General features: G+C 34.6%; 4 protein-coding genes across 5 annotated transcripts; 2 read left to right on the top strand and 2 right to left on the bottom strand.

Annotated features, from left to right (window-relative positions):
• Positions 1-88: 88 nt before the first annotated feature.
• LOC107861778 (DNA repair protein RadA) lies at positions 89-8,880 on the bottom strand. 2 transcript variants are annotated; one of them, XM_047410145.1, is made up of 16 exons: positions 7,910-8,714; positions 7,545-7,600; positions 6,788-6,846; positions 6,616-6,687; positions 6,067-6,150; positions 5,104-5,211; positions 4,712-4,774; positions 4,172-4,252; positions 3,614-3,679; positions 2,960-3,115; positions 2,814-2,879; positions 2,377-2,454; positions 2,120-2,158; positions 1,696-1,778; positions 1,049-1,121; positions 89-454 (listed from the first exon to the last, which is right to left on the bottom strand). In XM_047410145.1, exons 1-16 carry the CDS (start codon positions 8,488-8,490, stop codon positions 284-286), a joined length of 1,836 nt encoding a protein of 611 aa, XP_047266101.1. In that variant the 5' UTR covers positions 8,491-8,714; the 3' UTR covers positions 89-283. The 2 variants fall into 2 exon arrangements, with proteins under 2 accessions (XP_047266101.1, XP_016562632.2); XM_016707146.2 differs by lacking the exon at positions 2,814-2,879 and having other exon boundaries at positions 7,910-8,880.
• Positions 8,881-16,152: 7,272 nt separating this feature from the next.
• On the top strand, positions 16,153-19,954 carry LOC107861777 (rRNA-processing protein FCF1 homolog). Its single transcript, XM_016707145.2, has 9 exons — positions 16,153-16,437; positions 16,513-16,578; positions 16,681-16,786; positions 17,444-17,486; positions 17,794-17,866; positions 18,878-18,965; positions 19,056-19,112; positions 19,248-19,326; positions 19,578-19,954. The coding sequence occupies exons 1-9, from the start codon at positions 16,367-16,369 to the stop codon at positions 19,589-19,591; spliced, it is 597 nt and encodes a 198-aa protein (XP_016562631.1). The 5' UTR covers positions 16,153-16,366; the 3' UTR covers positions 19,592-19,954.
• Positions 19,955-20,412: 458 nt separating this feature from the next.
• On the top strand, positions 20,413-23,923 carry LOC107861776 (protein CHUP1, chloroplastic). Its single transcript, XM_016707144.2, has 4 exons — positions 20,413-20,894; positions 21,006-21,085; positions 21,821-22,591; positions 22,953-23,923. The coding sequence occupies exons 1-4, from the start codon at positions 20,741-20,743 to the stop codon at positions 23,826-23,828; spliced, it is 1,881 nt and encodes a 626-aa protein (XP_016562630.2). The 5' UTR covers positions 20,413-20,740; the 3' UTR covers positions 23,829-23,923.
• Positions 23,924-24,157: 234 nt separating this feature from the next.
• Positions 24,158-25,109, bottom strand: LOC107864715 (putative F-box protein At1g67623). Its single transcript, XM_016711149.1, has 3 exons — positions 24,940-25,109; positions 24,682-24,859; positions 24,158-24,595 (listed from the first exon to the last, which is right to left on the bottom strand). Exons 1-3 carry the CDS (start codon positions 25,107-25,109, stop codon positions 24,158-24,160), a joined length of 786 nt encoding a protein of 261 aa, XP_016566635.1.
• Between the last annotated feature and the right edge of the window lie 404 nt (positions 25,110-25,513).

Genomic DNA, 25,513 nt, shown 5'->3' on the forward strand with positions numbered 1-25,513 from the left:
TTAAAGAAAATACATTATTCAGTCATGGTTAAGAGATAAATATATATGCAGAAGATACACATTCACTAGTTTGGTATAAACACCAAGATATCAAACGCCTCCAATTTATAGATGCCACCAAAATAAGGTAATAAGCTTTAGACCATTCGTCCATGTTAATATACAGTGGTACTCTCTGCAAAATGACAACTCTGCACGAAAAATACAAGCACAGCCTAGAAAATATACAGTACTGTGAATACTGCATCACCATATACACAAAAAAATCTTGCTACAACCCATCTCAGTGTTTTCTGAACACAATGTTTATCATCTCTTTCAAATTCCTGCAGGCCACAATTTCAGTGTCTCCGAGATCTAAAGATGACAATGATGTTTTAGCTGATTTGGGAATTATACATTTCTTATATCCCAGCTTTGCCACTGTATTTATCCTTTTGTCCATTCTTGGTACCTACAAAATTTTGCAGAGGGAACCAAACAGAGGTCTATTAGAACAGGGGGAAGAGGAAAAGAACGTGTCTTGCGCAAGGTGGGTAAGTATGGATAAGCATATGATCTCCACCTAGAAACCATAAAATGTTTTTACTCAAAACCAAATTGACTGTTTGATGCAAGGAACATATTAATGACTACTCATTAGCATCAGTGTCTTTCGCCAGCCCCAACATTAAAATAATACGAAAGGTTAGATAGGATGCATGAACTATGATATTTATTTTTTATAAATAATAATCGACGAAATGGAAGACCATAAAAGTAGACACATGAACCCAGAAAAATAGGGTAATATGGGAGAGCTAATATGAGTTCGAGCAGAAACTAACAATTATAGTCTGAATAATATTTCTGCCTTTTTAAAAAAAAAAAAATTGATATCAACTTGCTTATTCAAGTGTGAGGATGTTATTTGAGCTCAATGCATTTTATGAGGTCCACATACCATCCGCTAATTTGAAAAAGCCATGTTATCGGGGTGCGAAGTCCAGAAATTTCACACACAGACAGAAAAAAAAAAAAAAAAACTGAGAAGTCTAAGTATACATACTGTACGAATTTCACCGCCAAGGCCGATTTCCCCAATGAATGCAATGCCCATAGGAAGAGGAAATTCCAAAAAACTGAAAAGGACACGAAACACATGCTTACAAACATCTACATAGTACTTGACAAGAAATATTAAAGTTATTACAAGAAAAACAATTGCAGAAATTCACGAGTCTATTTCACTCTCAAGTTTGATATCATCACCCTTGTGGCATAAAAGAAGATTCCAATTCATGTTAAAAGAAGAACCTAAAGTTGACTCTTTAAAACCAGCATTATTAGCAACTGTAGCAAATCCATACATAACTTCCTCCTGTCTTTTACATAGTTAGATATTAATGTTCAGAAAACATCCATCTATTATCAGGTATTCATTCCTTCGCAATTAATTCTAAACCATTTAGCTCAGCACAGAATTTAAGCTGTCTTATTTGACTTCTATGTCAAGCAAGAAGTAAAACAAATTAATACTTTGAAAGTTAGTTACTGGGAAAAAACCACATCAAATTATATGTTTGATTAATTGAAAGAATTTGACTTCCTAAAAAAATGTGAAAGTTGTATAAAATAATATAATACGAACTGAAAGAAAAGTACGCTGGTGGTTAACTTTGTGCAGACAGATGACTAGTATATATGAAAGAATACCTGCTGCAAATTGCTGCTGCTACAGCAAGATCACCAGCAGTCTCTGACAAGTGAACACCACTGACAACATTGAGAAAAACACCCTATAATCAAATGGAACAGAAACTACATCAAAGATCTAAAGAATAAAGCAGACTGTAATAGAAAACAGAAAGCAGACACTGAGAAACCAAATAAATATAGAGGAGGACCAAATTAAAGAATATTGGATAAGACATCCTGGGGAGAAATCTGTCGATGCAAAAGGTAATACATTACATTAAAAACTGCCAAATGTTTTAATATATGTTAATGGTGCTCATAATAGCCTTGTCTTTTTTAAGTTGGAACTATAATCCACACAATCTGAAAGTCATATGAAGCACATAGAGGAGGAGACGTAGAAGGAAGAAAGTATTGGGGAAATTTTCATTAGAATCATTACATTCTCTTGTAGCTTGAGACCAGCTTGCTTTATCAGAACCTGTATACAATAGTGAAAAAACCAGTTAATTTGCATCTTCAGCATATCTGATCCCAAAAAAGCAACCCATGGCTTATGAATCATTTAGTTTCAGGAAAAGAAAAAGGAAATATCAATGATTTTCAAGAATTGGCATGTGAGCCACAAGTTTCAGCACATGTAATTTCCTTATCGAATTCCTTTACGAGCTCATGTAAGCTTTGAAGGATATCACTCACTGAAATTATCATCTCAGCTCTGCCAGCTTGAACACCGTTTACTTGTCTTGAGACAGATGAACCAGCGACACACAATGCCTACATGGATATAGAAATTTATCCAAATGATAAAAGAATGAGAAAATGTTGCATTAGAAGAGCAGATTCATGTGGTGACTGGGAAGACATTTAGGTTGCTAAAAAACAATAAAGCTGCTTAAATCATAAGCTCTCCCTTCCCCTCATCGCACATCGGTATGCCTGTGCAGTTGTCATAGCTTTTGGAGAAAAATAAAGAGAAGATGTTGCACAAGGAATTATCACTACACAATTTTCGTTTCCAGGACCTAATAATTCTAGCTACATTGTCACTTTAAACCTGATGTTTGTCATAGAAATCCCCCCATATCTTAGTTATAGCACATGGAAAAATAGCATGGTAGACTTTATCAACTCACAGGTAGAATAATCTCCAACAGGGGAGACCCCTCCCTTTCTGTTTTTGCATAAAGAGACCTTCCATTCTGTAATGACCAGCACTGGCTTACTGGTTGGCAGCTTACATCAAGATATGCCCAAAAACAATGATTGCATTAAGACATACCTGAATTTCAATAAGAAAGGCTCGAGATCCATCCATAATTACAGTAAAAGCTAATCCAGCCAGAAACTCAGAATCCGACTGCTGCTCACTTAGAAACATCTCACTTGGGTTTGAAACAGCCTGTAAACCTGATTGTGACATTTCAAACACTCCAAGCTGCAATCAAAAGACATTTAAGTTATCTGGTTGTACCAATTTGCAACACTAACAAACAAATCAAAGATTTAGCTAATCATAACGGATGGTCAAAACCTTTCATTATGATGTCCTACAGATAATAATAACTAGTCCTGAGATGAGACTCCTACGGAACTAGCATAATCCAGACTAAAGGGTTTGAATGATTTTTACCCTATATTATCTAAATTTGTCCTTAAAATTACCTTTTGGCAAATCTTTAACCAACATCGGCAAGGGATGAGGCTAAAGTTAAAGTTAAAGTTGCTAATAGAATAACGAAATAACTAGTTCCAGGAAACATGAAAGGGCTAAATTAATGAAATATGTTCTTTTTACACATCTCAATAAGAATATGCTGACCAGATAAGAAAGATCATATTTGTAATCACCAGTAGCACAATATCATGAAATGAAACCGAAAAATTAGACTACAAATGAAAACGAGCTTGTTTCTGGAAAGAGCAGAATATATACCTCATCTGTGCATCCAAATCGATTCTTCACTGAACGAAGTAAACGATGAGATGAATACTTCTCTCCCTACAATTTTTAATGTGTGAACCGACTATTGATGAGAAACCGATATGGCATAATCAAAACGAAGATAAGAACCTCCTAAAGGAAGGAAAAATGTTCAACAGAGAACGCTTAGTGGGGTCTTGCAAGAACTAGACTCCAACACATTAGATTCCAGCATGCAACCAAAAGAAAATATGCACAAACACAATGAAATTATTATATCTAATAAGTAAAAAAGGGCATGCAGATGAGTGAAAGAAGCCATACAAATGATATGGGATAATGCCCAAATGTTCATGGGCTCTCAATAAATTAACCAAGCACAGACAAAAAGTGTTACACTTCATCACTAAAAACAAACATGCACTTCACCATACAGTATCTCTAGCATGACCATAATGGTGTTTCAACTTCAGTGTCAAAAGCCATATCAAAACCCTCTTTCTGCAAAGTACAAATAACAGCAAAGTAGGAGAAGATACTGCTCAAATCTGAAATTTAGAAGGTACCAACTTCCATATAAAGAACAACATCAACTATGTGTTCCAAGACGCGAGGACCAGCTATTTCACCAGATTTAGTCACATGTCCAATCTGAAAATTTCCCAAGTTTAATATCAGACCAAAAGATAAATAACTGCCAAAGACAAGGAAGAAAAGTTCTCTAAAACCAGAAAAAAAATTCTGACTGCCGACAGCATATCATCGGGTCAGAAAATGAATTCCAGTTGATCATAGGTTCGTAAACAACAAAAATTTAGCCATCAAAGGAAAAAAAAAAACTATATCCTCTGATTAAGGAAAATCGAAATGATACCTCTCAAATAAAGGTGAAACTCCTCTTATTATTTTTACCTCCGTCATAAAAAATACTATACAAAAATGTTGAAATAATTTAATTTACTTTTTCCGAAGGAGGAGAGGACGAGAGGGTGATTTAAGAAAGCCACCTAAAGTGACAAAAAGACAAACAACCTTAAATTAAGCTACAGCAATAAATATCATCAACCAGACGTCTTAAGTTAAAGCTCGGAATTCAATAGTCTCCCTCACCAGAAACACAGGGATATTGGTCTTCTTGGCAAACCGCAACAATGCTTCTGTGCATTCTTTTACCTGTCATGAATGAGTCCAGTATTAAGTCAGATGACTCAACACCATAGTGAGAAGCAACTTAATGGTTGTCTATCTCATTATTTTATAAAATAGACTAACAAAGCTTTATCAAGACATCCTTAAGAGGCAGATTCCTTTCTGAAACTTCTGTTAGCACAAGTGCACAACTGCCTAGAGACAACAGATTTATTTATAGAAAGCTCCATCACATGATGGCTTTCAATAACCAATGAATCTAGGGCAACCCTTCCCATTCAAATAGATAAAAAGCTTGGATGAACTCTCAGCAAAACTCTTATTATTACAAAATATAGCACAAAACAGAGAACCTGTGATAGACCTCCTGCACTTCCAGTTACTCCTCTCAGATAAACTGTCTGGATGGAATCAATTACCAAAGCTCGCAGTGAAAGAGTTTGGGCCTTTTCCAGAATATCCTGAAGAAAGACAGCAACATGGAATACAACATAAACATATCAGAGATATGCACCATAAGCATCTGCTAAGCATTTATCTCGTTCTGCAACTTCAAGTAATCTAGGTTATTTGTTGAACAAATATGCAAATGACCTAGCCTTTGCAAGAGAAATGAAGCACACAAACTAATATAACGCTATCTTTATCATTGACATAGTTAAACAGCCTGCAAGGTAAGGCTGCGTACGATACACCCTTGTGGTGGGGCCCTTCCCCGGACACCGCGCATAGCGGTAGCTTTAGTGCACCGGGCTGCCCTTTTTTACAGTTAAACGGCCTATATCTCATTAAGTGATCCTTTCTTCATCTGCAGCGTTTACACATTATTAGGAAAGATTATGCACTGTTTTAGAGCAAAATCTATTTTCAAGAAAATACTGTTTTATCAACTTGGAAAACCTCATGCTTTTTCATCTTTAGAGCAGAACTTATATTCCAACTTGTAATGCTTCAAAGGACAATCAGCGAGAAGGCCTCACATGGTCATACCTCATGTTATAATCAATCATGAAAACATAAGCCAAGAGGAAACATTATGCAACATTTAAACTCAAACCTATTTTTCTGAGACTCTGTTTTCACAAATCAGCTTTATTTTCATTGGATTAATAACCTCTCACAATTTTTTAAAGATAAGAGTCCTTCATAAGGAAATCATAACCAGTTGTACTGACTAATTCTAGTCATAGTTGGCCCCCACAAGCCAATTTAAGATTATTAGTCAAAAACGAACAACTACTTAAAAAGGTCAATCATACCACAAAAAAAAAAAAAAATTGAAGTTCGTAAGCATTGAATGATATCAAAGAGTTAACCTCAATATCTGTACTTGCATACAAGAATATTTCATCTGTCCCGATTCTCATCCGATCAGCTCTGTTCCCAATTTGCTCAACACTCTGCCATGAAGATGACTCAAGACAGTAATACCAACATTTTCCATGAGTACAAAATTGCATACAAGGAAAAGACTTATTTAAACAAGAAAGCTAGGATATAAATTTCGAAAATTTACAAGCCAGCAATGTTTTATACAAATTTTGTTTCCATGCATTACAAAGGCCAAAACACAAGTATCTGCACTCAAAAAGAGTGTGCTCCTTCAAATTTGCTAAACTTGAAACCATATATCTATACATTAAGAAACATTATTAATATGTCACTTATCAAAAAGAGAATCTGTTACTATACAGTAATATTTTGCGTTGGTTTACGTTTTGCCAATGGCAGGAATAGAAAAAGGTTCTACGTTGGAATATTTCTGCATTCATGGCCTAGGTCGAATTTCAGTTAAACAGATGCAACATATCAAAAACTTAAGGAAGAATAATGGCACTGCCCAATTAGGAATGATAAACACCCACCTCTTCACCAGACACATAGAGAACTGGTGCTGGTCCCCCCATATCACACCCCTCTGCAACTATGGCTGCAATCTTGCAATAGAAAGTAAGATAGTTAAAGTGATTGGAGAATAATAAGAAACTCCAAATAATATACCTAAAACCATAACTTACGTCGCATGCAGCATCATACCTGTAACAGTAACGTGCTCTTACCAACACCTGGGTCACCGCCAACTAAAACTAAGCAACCTGCAACATAGAAAAAGGAAAAAAAAAAAAGTGGTCAATGTTGAGAAGGTAGGGACCAAATCACATGTTAAAAAAGAGGTAGAGATCACATAGCTCTCAATAAGTCAAAGCAAAATGCTCCAAGAAAGCAATGAGAACATTTACATAGTAAGAATAGGAGACTAAGACAACCTAGAGAGTGACTGTACATTTAGCAGCAAATATTTATCTGCAAGCACAAATTTAACTTGGTTGATGCTCCTAATTCATCTGCTGCACAGTTTAAGCATAGCCACAACAACTACAGGTAAAATAAAATTACAGAATGCAATAATTTCTGGAAGCTTTCATTTTTTTTTTATTTGCAGGTGGATAACTTAGTCGTTATATAGAATACACTCGGGCTTCTAGCAAACTTGCAAGGTTAAAACAAACACTGTAGTAACCAGATTTCATTAATAACAGACTAGCAAACCAGCTACATTACTTTAGTCATTATTGGAAATCTTTACAGAATTGTATGGATACTTGGGTCCTAAGTTGTGCGGACTCTTCACTTTTGACGCCGCACCCGTGTTGGATTCTTCAAAAATACACTACTTTTGGCGAATCCGACACGCACCCGCTAACATTTTTGAAGAGTCCGAGCAACATAGCTTGGATCCCATACATACGTGTCTCGTTAATAAGAATGCAAGACAAAATGAATAAGGCAGTACCTGGCACAAGACCACCACCAAGTACTCTTCCCATTTCAGCTCCAAAAAGGCCAGACCTATAGCAAGACCATTAGTTTGGAGCGTTCACTGACATCTACCAAGGATCTCCCTATATCATATATCAAACTTGAATGGCCTAAAAAACTCATCTAAGGATATGAACTTGAGAAAGCTGAACCAGCATTCATTTTTCACATTATTAAGTTCAAAGTTTACGACTGTCCACCTGGTCTTAGACAGTCAAAATTTCACAAATCGAATCATCGGTGGTTCAATAAACTAGAAAACCAAAATCTTGACATAATATGCATAATACCTAGACAAGCACAAATCCAAGTGGGGTACAAAACAGTCACTTCACTTACAGAGGGATTCGCCAATTGGATTGATTGATCCCTTTATTCACATCCGTCAATTTGGTCGGCATAGCTCTAACACTCTGATGAGGCAACCACGACCTCGTCACATTCTCGGAAACCTCAAAACCACTCACAGGACGCTCCACCCCTTCCGAAAATCTCTTCATAGTATTAATCCCATTACACTGCTTACAAATCCCCCACCACTGTCCATCGTCATACCCACAATCAGAACACACCCATACTGTTTTAGTCTTCCCTTTCCCCTTCTTCTTATTCCCATTCCCTATAACTTCATAAACCCTACCTTTTGAAACATTGGAGTAATTCGTAGTCGATTTAGACGGAACATTTTCACCGTTAGGGTTTTCTCTAACAGCTGGAGGAGCGGCCCAGCCTTGTACGGCGACGTCGGTGGAGTCGTTAGGAAAATGGTGTCGGGAAGTGAAGTGGAACTGACGTAAATGGCAGATAATGGTGTAACGGAGATGTGAAAGGGGGGTTTTAGGAGGGAGATTGAGCAAGTGTTTATGGAAATGGAGGGTTCTTAGTGCTTGCATGTTTGGTAGTATAACTTTTAATTGCATTTACAGAGAAAAATGGAGGGGTCGAGGGGGCTTTTATAGGCGCAAATTTTGAACTGAGCGCTCCCACTCACTGATAAACGAAACTCGGCCCGTCCTTTTATAGTTCAATGCACCATAAAAGCCATCACATTTCTGGTCCAACTAAAGATATCTTTAGACTTCAATAGCAATTAAAAAAAAAATTAATATTAAATCTAAACCATTTTTTTGAATGAATTCTAAGAAACCATTTTTCTTCAAAACAAAAAAAATTCATTGTCCAAACTATACATAAGGAACATTAGAAGTAGCATCAATTTTTTTTTTAAAATGTACGTATCTTTCTATTTCACAAAAAGCACCACTAAAGAAGAACCAATTGACTAATTATTTATTAAGCATTTGCAATATAAAATACTTACGAAGAACACCATATATATTGCTATTACTATTACTATTACTATTACTATGGAGTAATATATTATTTTATTATATAATATAGGAGCGAATATGATAGATTCGTCGTCCCACATAAACTTTTAATGCAATGAAAGAACTACACGTAGCTGTCACTTTCTTCTACATACTTTTATTTTGACTTCCATTTATTTTCTTATTGCCATTCCAATTTGGCCTTTCATTTTCACTTTCTTGCTTGTTTTTGTTTCTAAAAATGGAAATTTCATATTTAATTTCATTAAATGTCATTTAATTAAACATCATTCCGCGCGGAATATCATAATTGATCTGTAGGTGAGTGTAGCTTTTTAAGATTTTTTTTTAAAAAAAAAAAATACATCGAATCACTCCTAAATTTGTAGTTAAAATTTATTTTAGATCCTAAACTTGTATGGCAAGTATATACCCCTTTAACAACTTTCAATGAAACTTTTGCCACTCAAATTGTTGACGTGGCAAATTTTTAAAAAAAAACTGCGAGTGAATAGCCAAACAAACATAAAACAAAAAATATGGGACCCACCTTTTAAATTTTATAAATTCTTTATATAAAAAATAAATAAAATAACTTCTTCATCTTCTTCACTTAACTTCTTCAACCCCTCATCCTCGTTCCCCTCACCCCACCCACCCCCATCCCCCAACACATTGTTGGTACATTATTTGTAAATTGTCATCACAAGAAACAAGATTAAAGTTGAAAGATCTTGGCTTCTTCTCATCCAATTGTCAAATATGATTGAGACATTCTAAAAGTTTGATAAAATTCTTTAATGTGATATTGGAAGATCGGATACTCCATTTTTTTCTTTTTCCACTACACAGGTCACTGCACACAGTGAGATCGAGAGTGAACGGATGAGCCACACACATTATCGAAAAACACCCACCTCACCAGAAACGCGCACATACACAATCAAGAAACAGATGGACCAATTTTTTCATTGAATACAAAGGAATTCATTTTTTTTCTCTTCACAATAGACACACCCATCATGATCGAGACTCCATTTTCTCTTCAAAATAGACACACCCATCACAATATATATAACTTTTGTGAATATAAAAAATTGGAATGAAATTAAAATTGAAGGGAGTCTCATTTATCTTTGTGGATATGAAAAATTGAAATGAAATTGAAATTAGAAGAAAGTGTTAGTAGACGTCGGAAAACATGGTGTGTTAATGGTGGAAGATGAATGTTATTAATGGTGCTGATGTGAAAGTGAAATCTTGTGTTAATGGTGAATGTTGCGGTGGTGGTATGGGTGGCAGGTGGGGGATGGGGGTGGGTGGTGTGAAGAAGAAAGTGACTTTTTTTATTTTTTATTTTTATTTTATATATATATATGTTTGGGGGGTGGGGGGGGGGGGGGGGGGCCCCTTTTCTTAAATAAATATTTACGTGACAGTGACGTGGACACGTGTGTAGTGCACCTCCCTTTGTGAGAGTGGTAATATATTTTTAGGGGGTATTTAATTCACTTGAAAGTTATTATGGAGCATATAATTGCCCGATTAATTTAGGGTCTAAAATAAGTTTTGGCTACAAGTTCAAGGGAGATATGATGCATTTTCTTTTCTTCTTTTTTTATCGTGGACTTTACGTTCATTTCTTAAAGGTAGTTCTTACTTAAATGTCATATACTACTCCATTTCATATTATTTGGCCTTTATTGATTCAACATTTTTTTTTTAATAAAATTTTAATTCAAGGTATATTTTACTTAATTAATTTTATTAATGATATTTTGAAAGTAAAAATTTATTCATTATTAATTTATATAGTTATTTAACAATAGGGGTAATGTGAAAAAATAATAAAACTCTCTTAATTTACCTAAATAGACAAATAAAATAAAATATCTGTTTTTAGTTTAGAGATCAAGAAAAATGAAATAGAGGGTGTATATTTTTGTAATAAGCTAACTTTTGTACATGGATTTTGAAAGTAGTTTTAAAAGTTTATCTTCAAATATTTATTTGGCTATGAAATTTGATCAAATCTTAAAAATCTAATCTTCAAGTTCATTCATAATAGCTTTAATATTTTTTTCAAGTAAAATACATATCCAAACACATTTAAATTCATTCATAAAATTTTATTTCTTTTCAAGTAAAAAGCATGTTCAAACACATCTTCAAATTTCAAACTCACAATTTTAAAAACTCAGGTTTTTAAATTTCAATAAATGAATTACATTCTGACAATTCTCAAAATAGATTTAAGAAAAAAACAATTATGATCTTCGCCAAGTTATAATTATTATATTTGATCGTTTAGTTTATAAATTATTGAATCACTTCAGTGTCTTAGGCAGGGCGGAGCTATCCTTGAGGTTCATCCAAATTCTTTTCGATGAAAAACTATACTATTTATATACAATTAATATTATTTTTTACGTATAGCAGATGTTGAAACTCCTTCAGTTTGTTTATACGTTTACTTCTAAACTCCTTTAATGAGAATCCTGACTCTGACACTGATTTTGGGGTCTGTCAAAACAACCGCTTTGCCTCAACGAGATAGGGATAAAATTTATGTACCCTTACTCTCTCCAAACTTTGCTTGTTAAATCACATTGAGTTTATTGTTAAATAACTTGTGTACTTTGATATTTGTTAATTCTATTTATAAATTTACTTCGCCATAAATGAATGTTTCTTTAAAAGGTATCCTATTTCATAACGAAGAATTTTAATAATTATGAAAGCTTATATATGATTAATCTTTAAATTAACGATATAGTAGAAAAATATAATACAAATTATACTTATTCAATAATAATTAGATACTATTTTTTTTATATGTTAAGTTTGGGTTCGGGCTTAGCACGGATATCTGAGAACTAGTAATTACAGAGATATCACAAGTGGGCTTATTTGTCAACATTTAACATGACAACTAAAATCATTCTTCTAAAAAAAATATCACGACCAGAATCGAGGCCCTGACCGTGACGAGCAATCCGAACCATGAAGGCTCAGACGCCCATCTAACTTGTAATCACATACACCATTCATATACAGAAAAGAAATGCGGAAATATAACTGAGTATGGGATCATGGTCATGCTCTGAAATCAACAAAATGTTAAAAATTTCAATTCAACATCTAAAAATAATATCTGACTCCGTCTGCAAAACCTCTACTACATATGAAACAAAGATGTCTAGTTTCAAGGCCCCCAGTAGACCAAAATCATAAATAAATGTCTAAAATTTAAACAAGCCTTCTGAAACATAGAAGGCTCACCAATTGAACTCTGCACTTCTGTCTGGAAAGATCTACTGCTTAGTCGGACCGCTAGATTGAGCCTCAGACCCTGAGAGGTAGGGGTCAATACAGTTGTACTGGTACGCAGAGCAAATCCAAAATAATATTTGATATTCAACATAGATGAGAGCAATTTAAAAACGGTTCATAAATATGTCACATAGTAAAAGTCACATAGGCGTGGTTAAAAGACTCTATAAAATCATCTGAACTCTCTGACATACTCTTTGTTTTACTTATGCACTAGCTGGTATGCACTACAATTCTGTAATTCCACAGGCCATATGGAATCTGCCCTTAACTCGCTAGCCAAGCCCTCAATCCAAGTTTGCCGCAAGGGTCGGAGTCTCTGAATCTCTACTACGCCACAGGGCCGTCGCCAGTGTACAAAAGTAACATATCCGTATCGGCAAAACACGGTTTTAGGCTATGAATCGATTGACTCGTGCCCTTTTCGGGTAACCACCTAATCCTCTTTAAGCCCATTTTTAATTCTTTACAACATGCAATCTTTGAAAATCAAACTCTCAAGACTCTAGTTCTGTTATGGCATATATTTACATAGTATCGTGATACCATTGACTTGTAAGTCACATTCTCTGAGTCATTTATAGCAAATTATATCTCTATTCTCAAATCATGGAATTCAGGACCACCATATCAACATTTCTTTTCAACAAACTCATTCTTTAAAACTCATGTGAAACCATGCAAACAATTCTCGTTATCAACAATTCAATAAACAAAGGTGGTCATGTCAAAATTCTTAATTTCATGCAATTCTTTCTCTTTAACACAAAACATAAATATCTCAAGAAACACCCTCTCATCATCTCTAAATCATGTTTAACTACTATGACATTGAGAAAACTACTTTCACATCGTAAAACATGCATTTCAACTCTTTTCTGACAAAATCATAAACTTTTTAATTCAATACGCGAGAGGGAATTCATAATTTGTGCTCTCAAACAATCTCAAATCTCAATTTTCATAGATATACATATACAGGTAAATCAATTTAGGGGAAACGACCACAAGGCCAAAACAATAGTAACATTAAAACATTCGGAATACGTAATTTACAACATAGATTCCAAAACCCTTTTAAAATTCATGCTTAATAATCTTAAAATCATGCTCTAGTGTTTTCAAGCCCATTAGTTTTTAGGATAAATCCCACGTACCTTAGACTATAAGAGTTGAAAGACGGAACCTAGATCTTGATAGATGGAACCCAGATCTTGACCCTTTTCTTGGAGTCTTGAACTTAAGATCTTGATTCTTGATCTTGAGGGAAAGGATTTAGGATTTCGATTTGAGAAAAAAATTTAAATTATGGAGTGTATTCTACTTTTGGGGGTGTGAATCTTATGTTATGGACAGACCTTAGGTGAGGTAAAGTTCCAAATTGTCCTTAAAAACGCGAAAACAGAACCTGAAAGTTAGGTGCGTGCGACGGAGCGTGTGTCGCACGCTAATCGCGCGCAGCTACTGCCTCTCTCATAAAAATGACTGTAACTTTTTGGTCGAGTATCGGATTTTAGCAAAATTGGCATTGTTGGAAAGCTACTTCGAATACCTTTTATTTGATATATAATAGGCCCTTTAATTTGATATATACAAAAAATTATGATCGATAAAAGTTGACCTAAGTTTAAACGTCCACTGAAACTTAATCGCTAAAAATGTTTTCAACTCGTCTTAGAGTTAGGGAATTTTTGTGACCTCAATTCATATTCAAAGGTATTCCCACACCATAGGATTGATAACCACACATATATTAACAAGGAATTATCTAATTCGGGTCTATACGCATATGAATGACGGTCTAGATTCTAGCCCGAAAATACAGGGTGTTACAAAAAATTTAACCTAAATAGCCATTTATCTAACAATTTAAGTTTAAAAAAGATAAATACATTGATAAGCCCTTGAGCTTTTTGAGGTTTTTTTTTTTTTTGTATTGACATCTTAATTAGAACATGTACCTATTGAATCTCTCACTTCTTCACAAAATGTGTCAATTAAATACAATTGTTGACATGACATGACATGTGCAATACACTCTCCACTAGAAGAGTGAGAAGCCATAATTAACCCAAAATGTAAACATAAAAAAATACAACAATAAAAAAAAAGACACATAGAAAGAAAAAAAAAAGAAGATAAACTTTTATCTTCTCTATTTTATTTTCCTGTAGCCTCCACTGTCTTCCTCTCCCCTAAATCTTTAAACATGATATTTTTACCTTCAAATTATATCTGGAATCATTTTTTTTTTTTTGTATTACAACAAAATTCAATCAAATTTCAGATACAAAATTAGCTCAAAGTTGAATCCTTCAAGTTTTTCAACAGCGATTTCTTCAATATAAATTTAAATTCGAATTCCGTAAATAACCATGAACTCCACCGAAAAAATTTGTAATACTATCCACAATAATATGGAAACAATTCACCTTGATCTAAAATTAGAGTACTATTGTAGTTGTAACAGTTGTGAAATACAATGCATAGCTCAGATTTTCCTCTGATGGTTGCTGGATGTTGTTTTGATGGAAAATGAAGGAGTGAAGGTGAGTTTCTTCCCCCCCCCCCCCCCCGCTAAAAAAGGTGTTGAGAAGTGAGAGAAAAAAAAAAGGCAAACAAAAAACAACAGAACAGATGTAAGAAAAAAGATTGATGACAATAAAGAGAGAGAAAGAATAAATTGAGTATATGTTATTAGCTAGTGATGTTTCATTGGTGGAAAGAGATAGAGTTTAGAAGAAGAAAAAGACACAAAAACAATTTATTTTTTCTTTCATAGAGATAGAGTTTAGAGAAAGAAAAAGACACAAAAATAATTTATTTTTTCTTTCATAGAGATAGAGTTTAGAGAAAGAAAAAGACACAAAAATAATTTATTTTTTCTTAATTTTTTCCCCTCATCTTTGATGGTATGAAATTTTATCATTGGTACTAGTTTTCACGTCATGTCAAATGCATTTCACGCTCTGAATCAAATCTGAAACTATGCAATTTATGCTCGATTGACATAGTTTGAATATAATTGAGGTGTTCACTAGGTACATATCGTAACTGATGTGTCAACACAGAAAAATTCAAAAGGTTCGGGGGTCTATCTATGTATTTTGTCCTTAAATTAATTGATAAAAACATCAAACCTTTTTATAGTGAAACATTTGTATGAAAAAAAATTATGATTACTATAGAGAGTTGTTGTTACATATGTATATCGATATTTGACATTTAGATTTTATTTAGCTGTTATAAATAAAAAAAAAGTAAAATTAAAAAAAACATGAATATAAAAGAGGCAAACATTAGTAGCCTTTTTTCCCGTGAAATTATGAAATAACTAATGTGCGCCATTTAAATATAATTTTTGTCCTTAAATTAGATAGTCATACTCGATTTTTACTATGTGCATAACATTAATGAAGTTTATCATAAATATTTTAAAATTTTATTCGATACCTAATACATTTTTTACAAAATTTTATTATATAATATTTGAGTATGCCGTTATAAGAGATGTAGTTTTACAAAAAAAACATACCGCTATAATAAGCGACATTACCGTTATAGGTATAATGTCATTATAGTGAAATAAAATATAGCATGAAAAATTAATTCCGAATAAGGCTGCTACAGTGAAGTGTCATTATAACGAGTTGAGGTTATAGAGCGGTCTGATTGTATAGACATAGATATATCTTGATTATCCAACTGGTATTCAGTACTTGCATGGAGCCCGATTAATCCAAATCACGCATAACAAAGCCCATCTTGGGGGGTGACGCTCCCAACAATTTTTTTTTCATATTCAGAGCTCAAATTCGAAACCTCTAATTAAGAGTAGAGTAATCTAACACTACACCACAATCCATGTTCAATAATTGACAAATATATCTACATATCTCAACCCAAAAAAAAAAGAGTAAGTAGTGAGTGACTAGTGAATTCGAGTCGATTTGAATGCCTAAAAATTCCGAACTTTAATACTGGACCCAAAACTGGGTAGCCCAATAGAGACATCTGTGTGTAATCCCTTGACCCGCTCCATATCACGTTAGGGTTTTGTAAATTGCAACACAATCGTGAAATTGCACTCTATCTGAAGTGCTTGCTCAGTTTCAGATTTTGAGAACCAAAAATGGGGAAAGCAAAAAAGGGTCCGAAATTTGCAGTGATGAAGAAAATGATTACTCACAAAGCAATCAAACAGTGAGTTATTCTGTTCATTATTGTATTTGTTTTTCTATATTTTTTTTGTTGAATTTTAATGGTGTTAAATTGCAGGCATAAAGAGGAAATTTTGAACCCTAAAAAGAAAGATTTGAATAAAGAGAAGCTCCCTAGAAACGTGTAAGTTTTTTATTTTTGGCTTTAATTTCTAATTTAAGCAAAGGATTTTGTTGATTTTGTACTGTTTTTGATATTGAGTTTTTCTGGTTATGTATTTCACAGGCCTTACGTTTCGTCTGCACTTTTTTTCAAGTACAACACAGCATTGGGGCCGCCTTATCTTGTTCTAGTTGATACTAACTTTATCAATTTCTCCATTCAGAATAAAGTGAGTGGCTTCTTCTTAATTTTGTAAATTAGGAGAATTTATTCATGTCGAGTAGGCTTGGTTTCTTCATTGCTAACTATATTGTTCCATCCACCATTAAGCTTTCGAAAGTCTAAGCAATAGTGTTTTCAAAGATATGATTTAGGCGAAAAAAAGGGTGTTTGAAAAATCTCACATCAGAAAAATTTGAGTTGTTGAGAGTTTTTTTGGATAAAGGGGGTGTGACATCGGTTATGCTTTCATAGTTTTCCCGCACTATTGATTAAACACATTTAGTCTTGCCTTATTCACCAGCTTATGCTTGGCAGCCAGAAATCAACTTAGTATTGTATAACTTTAGATATTTAAGCTATATAGGTGATAGAATTTCTTGCTTAGCTTTATCCGGTGCTAGGAAGAACGAAATTCCAACTCCTCCTAAATTGATCAAGAACAGCAAACATTTTGTTCTCTCGGTTTCATTGCCTCTCCCTTTATTTTTCAGTTAGGAGTTAGTGGTTGACTTTGTTAAAAGGGTCAAAGTATATTGGTTGCTAGTGAACAATGTGGATTGTACTTAATTTTTGTTTGCTCTTTGTCTAATGATTCTCTTTATTTTTTCATATGGTATATTCTGGTTACTGTGTTAGCTGATCGAGCTCAACTCTTTTGTTTCAGTTGGATTTGGAGAAAGCGATGATGGATTGCTTGTATGCTAAATGTAAGTTCGCTCTATCCCGAGGTGGTTGGTTTCTCACTTCCCCCTCCCCCACTTCTTTATCACAATCTTCCGTTGGTAGAATACTTTTGTGGTTAAAATAATGATGTACATAATTTTCAAAATGAAATGAAATAACTGTTTCATGGTGTGGTGATTTGTCTCTCTGTTTTAGTTTTAAAGATTATCTCTCTGTTAGTTTTAAAGATTCTTACTGTGACCTATCTGAATTCTCATAACTGAAAAATTCCAAAGGGTACTGGCGCATTTACAGTCTACAGAGAAGTTACATTTTTATGTTCTCCCACAGGTACTCCTTGCATTACGGACTGTGTCATGGCTGAGCTTGAGAAGCTGGGTCAGAAATACCGTGTTGCTCTTAGGTACATTCTTGTTTCAAATTTATCTTTTAATTCTCTGTCGCTAGTTAAAATGGATTAAAGTAAGTGCTGTTAAGTTTAGTCTCACTTTTCTCACACTCGGAAAGAATGAACAATTAACTAGAGGAGTGGTTTCTGTAGTGAAACTTCCCTCGTATATGTATTTAGTGATTCAAGGGTATTGTTAATTAGTTTTTATGGTTAGAACTTTGTTTAATTTAATATCAACATAACAAAGGAACTATATTTTGTACGTATAAGGTTTAATCATTTCTTAATCTTTCATTGAATGCAAAGGGCGAAGAATAAATAGAAACACTTTGTCCCCAAAAAAAGACATATGCAAAGCTTTACCCTTCACTTAGATAATTATGAATAGACAAAATGACTAGTAGATAAACAGGAACTAATTCTGACCCCCCACATGATAAAAAAAGTAAAAGGCCCTGAGACAAAAATAGACAATTTGACCACAAGGAGATGCGAGTTCATATGTGTTGTGCGAAGGATGATCACAGAACAGGGAAAACTTAAGTAGAAAACCTTGTTTTGGGTGGCCTGTATAAGCTGTGAACAACTTATTATATCTGCAAGATTGTTCTGTCTCTTTGTCTGCTCTCCTTTTTATAAACCTAGCATATCACAACTGCAAAGAATACTACCTCATAGAGTCTATTTTTCAGAGCAATAGCAGAGTAACTAGTAGCATTGCCTTAAATTGTGTTCAGATTGAGCAAACCGTGTTACTAGTCATGCAAATGCTTTTTTCAGCTTCTACTGATGACAGCAGCATGGGTAACTTTGTATTATACTAATGGATTTAAGTTTCTATAATCTTTGGAAGTTTTATGCAAGGAATAAATTTGTTTCTTCATCGTCATTTCATTTAGATTATAATTTGAACTCCTCCCTTTCAACAACGGTGAAATTGGTGGCAAAAAACATATGGCTTTTGGTTTGTTACCGTGATAATGGATGTTCGTGTTCCCTTAATTTTTTCTTTGTTGTAAACAGAATTGCAAAAGATCCCCGATTTGAAAGGCTTCCCTGTACTCACAAAGGGACATATGCTGATGATTGTATTGTTGAGAGAGTTACACAGGTATGATCTTAATCCATTGTGCATAATGTTGTCTGAATTCATTAGTTGTGTAAATCAATTTGTAATCCTACTGCGTTTTATTCCTCACAGCACAAGTGCTATATTGTCGCAACATGTGATCGAGATTTGAAGCGTAGAATACGCAAGGTATGACAGATTAGCTTGTATCCCTTTTTTTTTTTCTTACTCTTTTCGTCTCTTCTACTGGTTAACTATTGACTTCCGTTCCTTATCCAAAAAAACAAACAAACTGACATCTAATGTTAATTGTTAAATGATCAGGTCCCTGGTGTACCGATCATGTACATCACTCAACACAAGTACTCTATTGAAAGGTTGCCTGAAGCAACGATGGGTGGAGGTAAAACCTAGTTTTGCACATATTCTCTTTCTTATTGCTGCAAAAATCTTTTACTCCAAATTTTCCAAAAAATTTAAATCCCCTAGTTCTTACTGGAGTAGCGGGATAGTTGAAGTAGATGTCATCAAACCTCACCTGTAACGTATCCAACCCCCACTCTCCCCCCAAATAAAAAGGGGACTCACTTATCCTTCCCCACTCAATTGATTCTTGGTTTCTCATGTAATCTCTTCTTGCTTGTATTTCTGCAGCTCCAAGATTTTGAGGACGTGTTTTTAGCAGAGCTAACAACAAACTCCAAAGCGTTGGATGGTGGTTCCAATTGCCAACATTCTGTCACCCCAACAAGACTCCTTATCTCCTTGCAGCGTTGAAGGAAAATTGTTGAAACATCGCCATCAATTTTGTATCTATAGAATTTTCTGTATCCCAATGACATGAATCTTGTTCCGTTTGCTAGTTTCTGATAGAAAAACTTTGCATTTGGGATCTACTTGCAACTGTGTGTATAGTGATGTGCTGAAGCGCAAAACTTTGCTAGAACTATCATCCATTCTTATTAGCCATAATTCCTCAGCGACAATGTCTCACAGAGAATGGATACCCAAAGTTTGAGTATTTATTTCCATAAGAAGTGTTTAATTGTAGTATGTCTTACTGGGGTTAAAAATTTAATTTGCTATGTTGAACTTCACAAAAGTATTTGAAGAGGCTTTTGAGGAGTAAAAGTGTTAGTTTCTCAGTTTCGAGAATCGATTTATGGTGGTTAGGAAGTTCATATATGATTTGTGTTGAAGCTTTTAGGTATAATCCCTTGGCATTGTGCATTAGATGTACAATCGGAGTCCGATTTGAAGGATCAATAATGCAAATAAAGTTACTGATAATTTCATAGTGATTATAAATTATTGTAACTATGACATATCTTTTTTGTTAATGGTAAAGGTAACGATGACATATCATCATCTACTAGACGTAACAGATAAGCATGAAGCCAATAATAGCGCCATGACAAATTTAGATTTGTCTCCTTTTTTTGCGGGTACATGTAAATAATTGATGGAAGAACAAAAATTAGTGCATACATATATAGGCTATTCTCTCAAAATACGTTTGTGTGTTCATAAATAATAACTAATATAATAATATATACTAGTACCCTTCTGAAAAAATAAAATATATATACTATACTAATAAACTTTCATTTTGGATAATTTAACCCGCATATTAGTTTATCCACCATTAATTTCATGTTTTCTAACTATATCCTGGTGAAGTGATTTCCTTTCCTTGTTTCAATAATCCTCTTATCATACCCTCTTTGTCTTGTTGGTGTTTGGGGGGTATTTTAGATGAGGATGAGGAGGAGGAGGAAAACGCATACTTATGATGTTGTTTATCATAGAAATTGAAAATGATGAGAGATAATAGGAACATAATAATAAGGCCTGTCGTCCTGAAATTTGGCATTTTTTTGGGTGCATCACTTGGTGGAATTATCTATGCCGTTTTCAAAACTAAAATAAACAAGCCTTCCAATTCCAAATCTCCCCCTCCAAACGCAACAGGTTAATTAATTAATTTTTGTATTTTTCATATCTCCAGGTTTATTAATTAATCAGGTGTTGATTTGTTCTTTCGAGTAATTTCTCCCTAAGGTATGTTTTGGTTGCTTACAGGTGGTGACAATACAAATGAGGAACAGGCCTCCCATGCAACTCCCTCACGGAAATCAGTTTCTACCGCGTCGGAGAAACATGTGAGATTGATTATATATTGTTCTTTGTTTGTTCAGGCATCATGTTTTGTTGCTACTGCTTCGCTTTGGTAGGAGAAGCACCCCCTAAACCCCTGAAATAAACTTGACTTGGCTGGTCAATCTCATGTCATTGCTATCTCATGGACAAAGGGTTGTTCATGTTCCCAAACGTCATCATATAGCTCCCTGGACAGCAAAATAGGAGTGACTCCACATTGTTGATTTTGTTTTAGGGAAATCCTCTACCTCCTCAGGCGGCATTGAACAATTTATGCTAGTAGTTAAGCCTCATGCAAGTTATTTGATTATGTTTTTAGCCTCGAGGAGAAAAGGAGGGTGGTTTTATTTTTCGTGTCATCTTTTCGTTTTATTTTGGAACACAAGTTAGTTCATCTCATTTGAGTGCCTGGAGATCAAATGGGGCTTTTCGTAAAAGGTTAACAACACCTTAAACTGATGTGTTTGTATTGTATACCTTAGCACTTGTTCTTTTGAACTTTGAATTACTTGATCAAAAGAATGCCAAGTTATTTCCAAAAATATCCCCTCCGACTCTGCTTTTTGGATGTGCTTAATGCACTTCCCTTTTTTTTTTGATGAATTTACAATCTTGTTAGTTGTTAGTCGGTGGGAACAAAAGAAGTCGTGATGAGATGAACTATAGTGAATCTTCAATTTGTTCCTATAACATATGTTGATTGTCGTAAGCTAATCTATTTTTCGTTTCTCTTGCAGGAGGACCTCCACATCTCTAAGCACATTATTGAGAAATCTACAGGTGTTCCATCTAGGAGCAGTGGTATATTCAACAGAGAGAGAGAAGGAATTTTCCTGCAAGAGTTCAATGAACTTGTAAAGGAGTTTAGTTTATCTACTACGTCAATGAGAGACACCGAAACAGTGGTGCAGTATGAAGATTCACCAAAAGAATATCGACTTGTTGAAGTGGTTAGCCACGAGCAAGAGATTAAGAGCCTGAAAGATATTGTTAAAACTCTCAAAGAGAGGGAGAGGACTCTAGAAATCCAATTGCTTAAGTATTATGGTCTCAAGGAACAAGAAACTGCTATCGTTGAGCTTCAAAATCAACTAAAAATAAATAATTTGGAGGCCAAGATTTTTAGTCTCAAGATTGAGACACTGACCGCGGATAAGATGAGGTTAGAGGCTAAAGTGTCCGATTATGCAAAAGTTGTTTCTGAGCTCGAAGCTGCAAAAGCCAAGATAAAGCAACTAAAAAAGAAAGTGAAATCAGAAGCTGAACAAAGTAAAGAAAATATTTTAGCCCTTCAAGAAAAAGTTATGAAGTTGCATGACCAGGAAAAGAAGAAGATTGTTGAAGCTGAATCCGATGTCCAGTTAAAGCTCCAAAAACTCAAGGATTTGGAGAATCAGGCTGACGAGTTGAATAAGTCCAACCAAAGTTTAAGAAAAGAAAATTCAGATCTTGCTCGTAGATTAGAATCTGTTCAGATCATTGCTTCTTCTGTCTTGGAGAATGAAGAAGTAATTCTTCTGTTCTTGAGTTAATAGTTAAAATCACATCTGAAGTATGCTGGTTTTTCGAGTTTCATACTTGAACTATCATACATGCGAGCTGAGTTTCCTACATGAACTATCACCAAATGTTTTCCTGAACACACCTCAGATTCAGGTATGAAGGGAACAATGGATAGTTGAAGTGTGTTTCGATTAAACATTTGGTGTATGTTCAGATAGGAGACTCGCACACCTGATAGTTCAAGTATGAAACTCGAAAAATAAGGATACTTTAGGTGTGTTTTTGACCTCTCAACTCTTTGTTCGTGTTACATTTCATTTTCGCTTTGTCTAGGGTTGTGTACTTATTAAATGCTTCTTGTTTCAGACAGAAGCGCTGAAGGAGGAAGCCCTACAGCTGAGAAAGAAGAATGAGGATTTGGCGAAGGATGTTGAGCGGCTTGAAGCAGGTCGCTGCACTGATTCTGAGGAACTAGTTTATCTCCGATGGATAAATGCTTGCTTGCGGCATGAGCTGAGGAACTACCAGCCAGCCGCAGGTAAGACAATTGCTAGAGACCTCAGTAAAACATTGAGCCCCAAGTCAGAGGAGAAAGCCAAGCAACTAATTCTTGAATATGCAAAAAAAGAAGAAAGTCCTGGGGAAAAGGAGATTAATGTTGGGGATCTTGATTCCGAATGTTCATCCTCTCGAACATCCTTCCTTACAGACTCAGTTGAATTTGATGACACTTCTACAGATAACTCATCACCCCGTAAGTCTCAGACTTCGAACAAAAAGAAGGTGTTTGGTAAACTTTTGAGCCTAATGAGAGGAAAGGGCGGCCAACTTAGCCGGAGTTCTTCTCTGGATTCAGAGAACACATCAGAAGATAATGTAGCAAGACATTCTAGTTATTCTCCAAAATACAGTAGTTCTGTTTTAGATTCGGAAGCTAATGGTCTCAACATCAGGTCAAAAACGTCCTCGCGGGGTTCATCCAAACGATTTCTGGACTTACATTCTGTATCTCAAGGTTCAAAGAGCGGCAAATTAGGAGAAAGCAACAACTCTCTGATGAATAGCAGGCAAAATAGTGATGGGGGTTCGTCGTCGAGTTCAGGAAAATTTGATTCACCTCAAGAAAACAGAACTGAAGATGAGCCTGAGAAAACAGAATTGGTGAAATATGCAAAAGTGTTAAAAGCGTCCCGTTCTAAACCAGGATTTGGCAGAAGATCAGTATCTGTTAGTTCCTTCTAACATTCGTGTAAACAATGTTTGCTCAAACAGTCCTTTTTTCTTTCCCCTTCTATATTTCCAGGCGGAATCAAGATTTAAAACTTATGATTGTGTTACTGAGTTCTAAATAATAATTTGTACATAATCAATGAATTTTGAAGACAAATAATAGACTTGGAAAATAACAAATTAACTTATGCACATAGTTTAGAGCCAAAAAGTATTACAGGACTGAATACATATGCAAACCATCAACGATGATTATTCACTTATCTATTTTCTTAAATGACGTCAACATACTTAGAGCTAAAATAACTTGGGGCTTCCACCTGTCGTTTTACAAATGTCTACTAAATCATGTCGAAATGCCTATAGAATTTCCTCATACATCGCCATATATGAGCAATTTCAACATCACAGCTACAAGCATTACAATGAAAATCGTCGTGTTCATCATCTTCATCCTCACTGTCACTAGACCAGACATTCTTGCGAATGCGGCGTCGATGTTGCATGGTGCAACCAGTGGGTCTTTGTTCCAAAACTGAAGGATTAGTCACCCAAATCTCTCTCAATATCTCTATCAAACTCTTTCGACACGCCCTTGTCAGTTTCCTCTCTGTCTCTTTCATGTTGCAAATCAACATCACCCCTTTTCGCTTGTATTCACCACCCATAAACACCATAATTATGCCCATCACATACCGTGCTCCAACATGGCCTCCTTTTGCTGCTCGCTTCAGAAATTCCACTGCAACTTCCGGCTCATCGTCTTTAAAATAATCCACCTTAGAATAAAAACACATTTAAGTTCATACATTTTATTAGTATTTAAAACCTTTAGAATAAAATTTAAAATTTAGTTCTTACGTACCACGCCTTTTCTGTATAAGGCATCTGTGTTTCCACATTCTCTACATAGCTCCATCAAAGAATTAACTTTATTAATCTTCTCTTGCGTCTGCTTTTGCCATGGTGCAATAGGAAAGTCTACCAGCGTTGCCTTTTGATATACGTATCTTTCATTGGCGAGTTCATTAAAAGCCTTGCAACTAAAATATCAATCGGTTAGACCAAAGAAGAAAAACAGTTCGTTATAATAATTAAGATATTTTGAAACATGTATATGCACCTTAGCTTGACGTTGATAAAATTCTTGAAAGAACGAGAAGCAACCCTTGCAACAATATCAGTAAGTAACTCATTGGGAAGTGATTGAATGGAAGAACAAAAATTTTCTTTGTTAGTTCTTTTGCTTCCTCTTCTCTTCATATCTTTTCTTGAATAACGATTGATCACCATATTGCTTGAAGAAAATTAACTTGTTACACAAACAGTGAATGCAATTGAGTTATATTGCAAGCTTATTCTTTGAGTGGTACTAGGAATATAAATAACCAAAAAAGTTAAAACCAAAAACGAAACGGTTTGGTTTCTTGAATTAGTTTTGTTATTTCAGGTGAAAGTAGGAAAGTAATTGGCGGTGCCATGCATTCCTTCTCCTATTTGTACTAGGAGAGAGGTTCGTTTTAAGAAACTTTTATCTAACTTTAAACTTTAACTAATATTGCATGCAAATTGTGTAATGTTAATTGGTTCTAATAATTTATTTAATTAGAATGGAAATTTCTAAATTGGTCTTTTTATTCCAAATATAATCATTATTTGATATGTACTAATTAAACAAATAATGAATATGTTTAAAC

This window comes from Capsicum annuum, chromosome 3 (genome assembly GCF_002878395.1).
Source record: "Capsicum annuum cultivar UCD-10X-F1 chromosome 3, UCD10Xv1.1, whole genome shotgun sequence".
Lineage (NCBI taxonomy): Eukaryota > Viridiplantae > Streptophyta > Magnoliopsida > Solanales > Solanaceae > Capsicum > Capsicum annuum.

Coding starts and splice junctions, on each gene's coding strand:
- LOC107861778 (XM_047410145.1), bottom strand. CDS start 8,490: ATGCAATTAAAAGTTATACTACCAAACATGCAAGCACTAAGAACCCTC. Junction 6,151..6,615: donor TCTATGTGTCTGGTGAAGAG/GTGGGTGTTTAT, acceptor TCTTCATGGCAG/AGTGTTGAGCAAATTGGGAA. Junction 3,116..3,613: donor GATTTGGATGCACAGATGAG/GTATATATTCTG, acceptor TTTTGATTGCAG/CTTGGAGTGTTTGAAATGTC.
- LOC107861777 (XM_016707145.2), top strand. CDS start 16,367: ATGGGGAAAGCAAAAAAGGGTCCGAAATTTGCAGTGATGAAGAAAATG. Junction 16,579..16,680: donor GAGAAGCTCCCTAGAAACGT/GTAAGTTTTTTA, acceptor TGTATTTCACAG/GCCTTACGTTTCGTCTGCAC. Junction 19,113..19,247: donor TGAAGCGTAGAATACGCAAG/GTATGACAGATT, acceptor TTAAATGATCAG/GTCCCTGGTGTACCGATCAT.
- LOC107861776 (XM_016707144.2), top strand. CDS start 20,741: ATGATGAGAGATAATAGGAACATAATAATAAGGCCTGTCGTCCTGAAA. Junction 20,895..21,005: donor TCCCCCTCCAAACGCAACAG/GTTAATTAATTA, acceptor GGTTGCTTACAG/GTGGTGACAATACAAATGAG. Junction 21,086..21,820: donor CTACCGCGTCGGAGAAACAT/GTGAGATTGATT, acceptor TTTCTCTTGCAG/GAGGACCTCCACATCTCTAA.
- LOC107864715 (XM_016711149.1), bottom strand. CDS start 25,109: ATGGTGATCAATCGTTATTCAAGAAAAGATATGAAGAGAAGAGGAAGC. Junction 24,860..24,939: donor TTTATCAACGTCAAGCTAAG/GTGCATATACAT, acceptor TTGATATTTTAG/TTGCAAGGCTTTTAATGAAC. Junction 24,596..24,681: donor CCTTATACAGAAAAGGCGTG/GTACGTAAGAAC, acceptor TTTTATTCTAAG/GTGGATTATTTTAAAGACGA.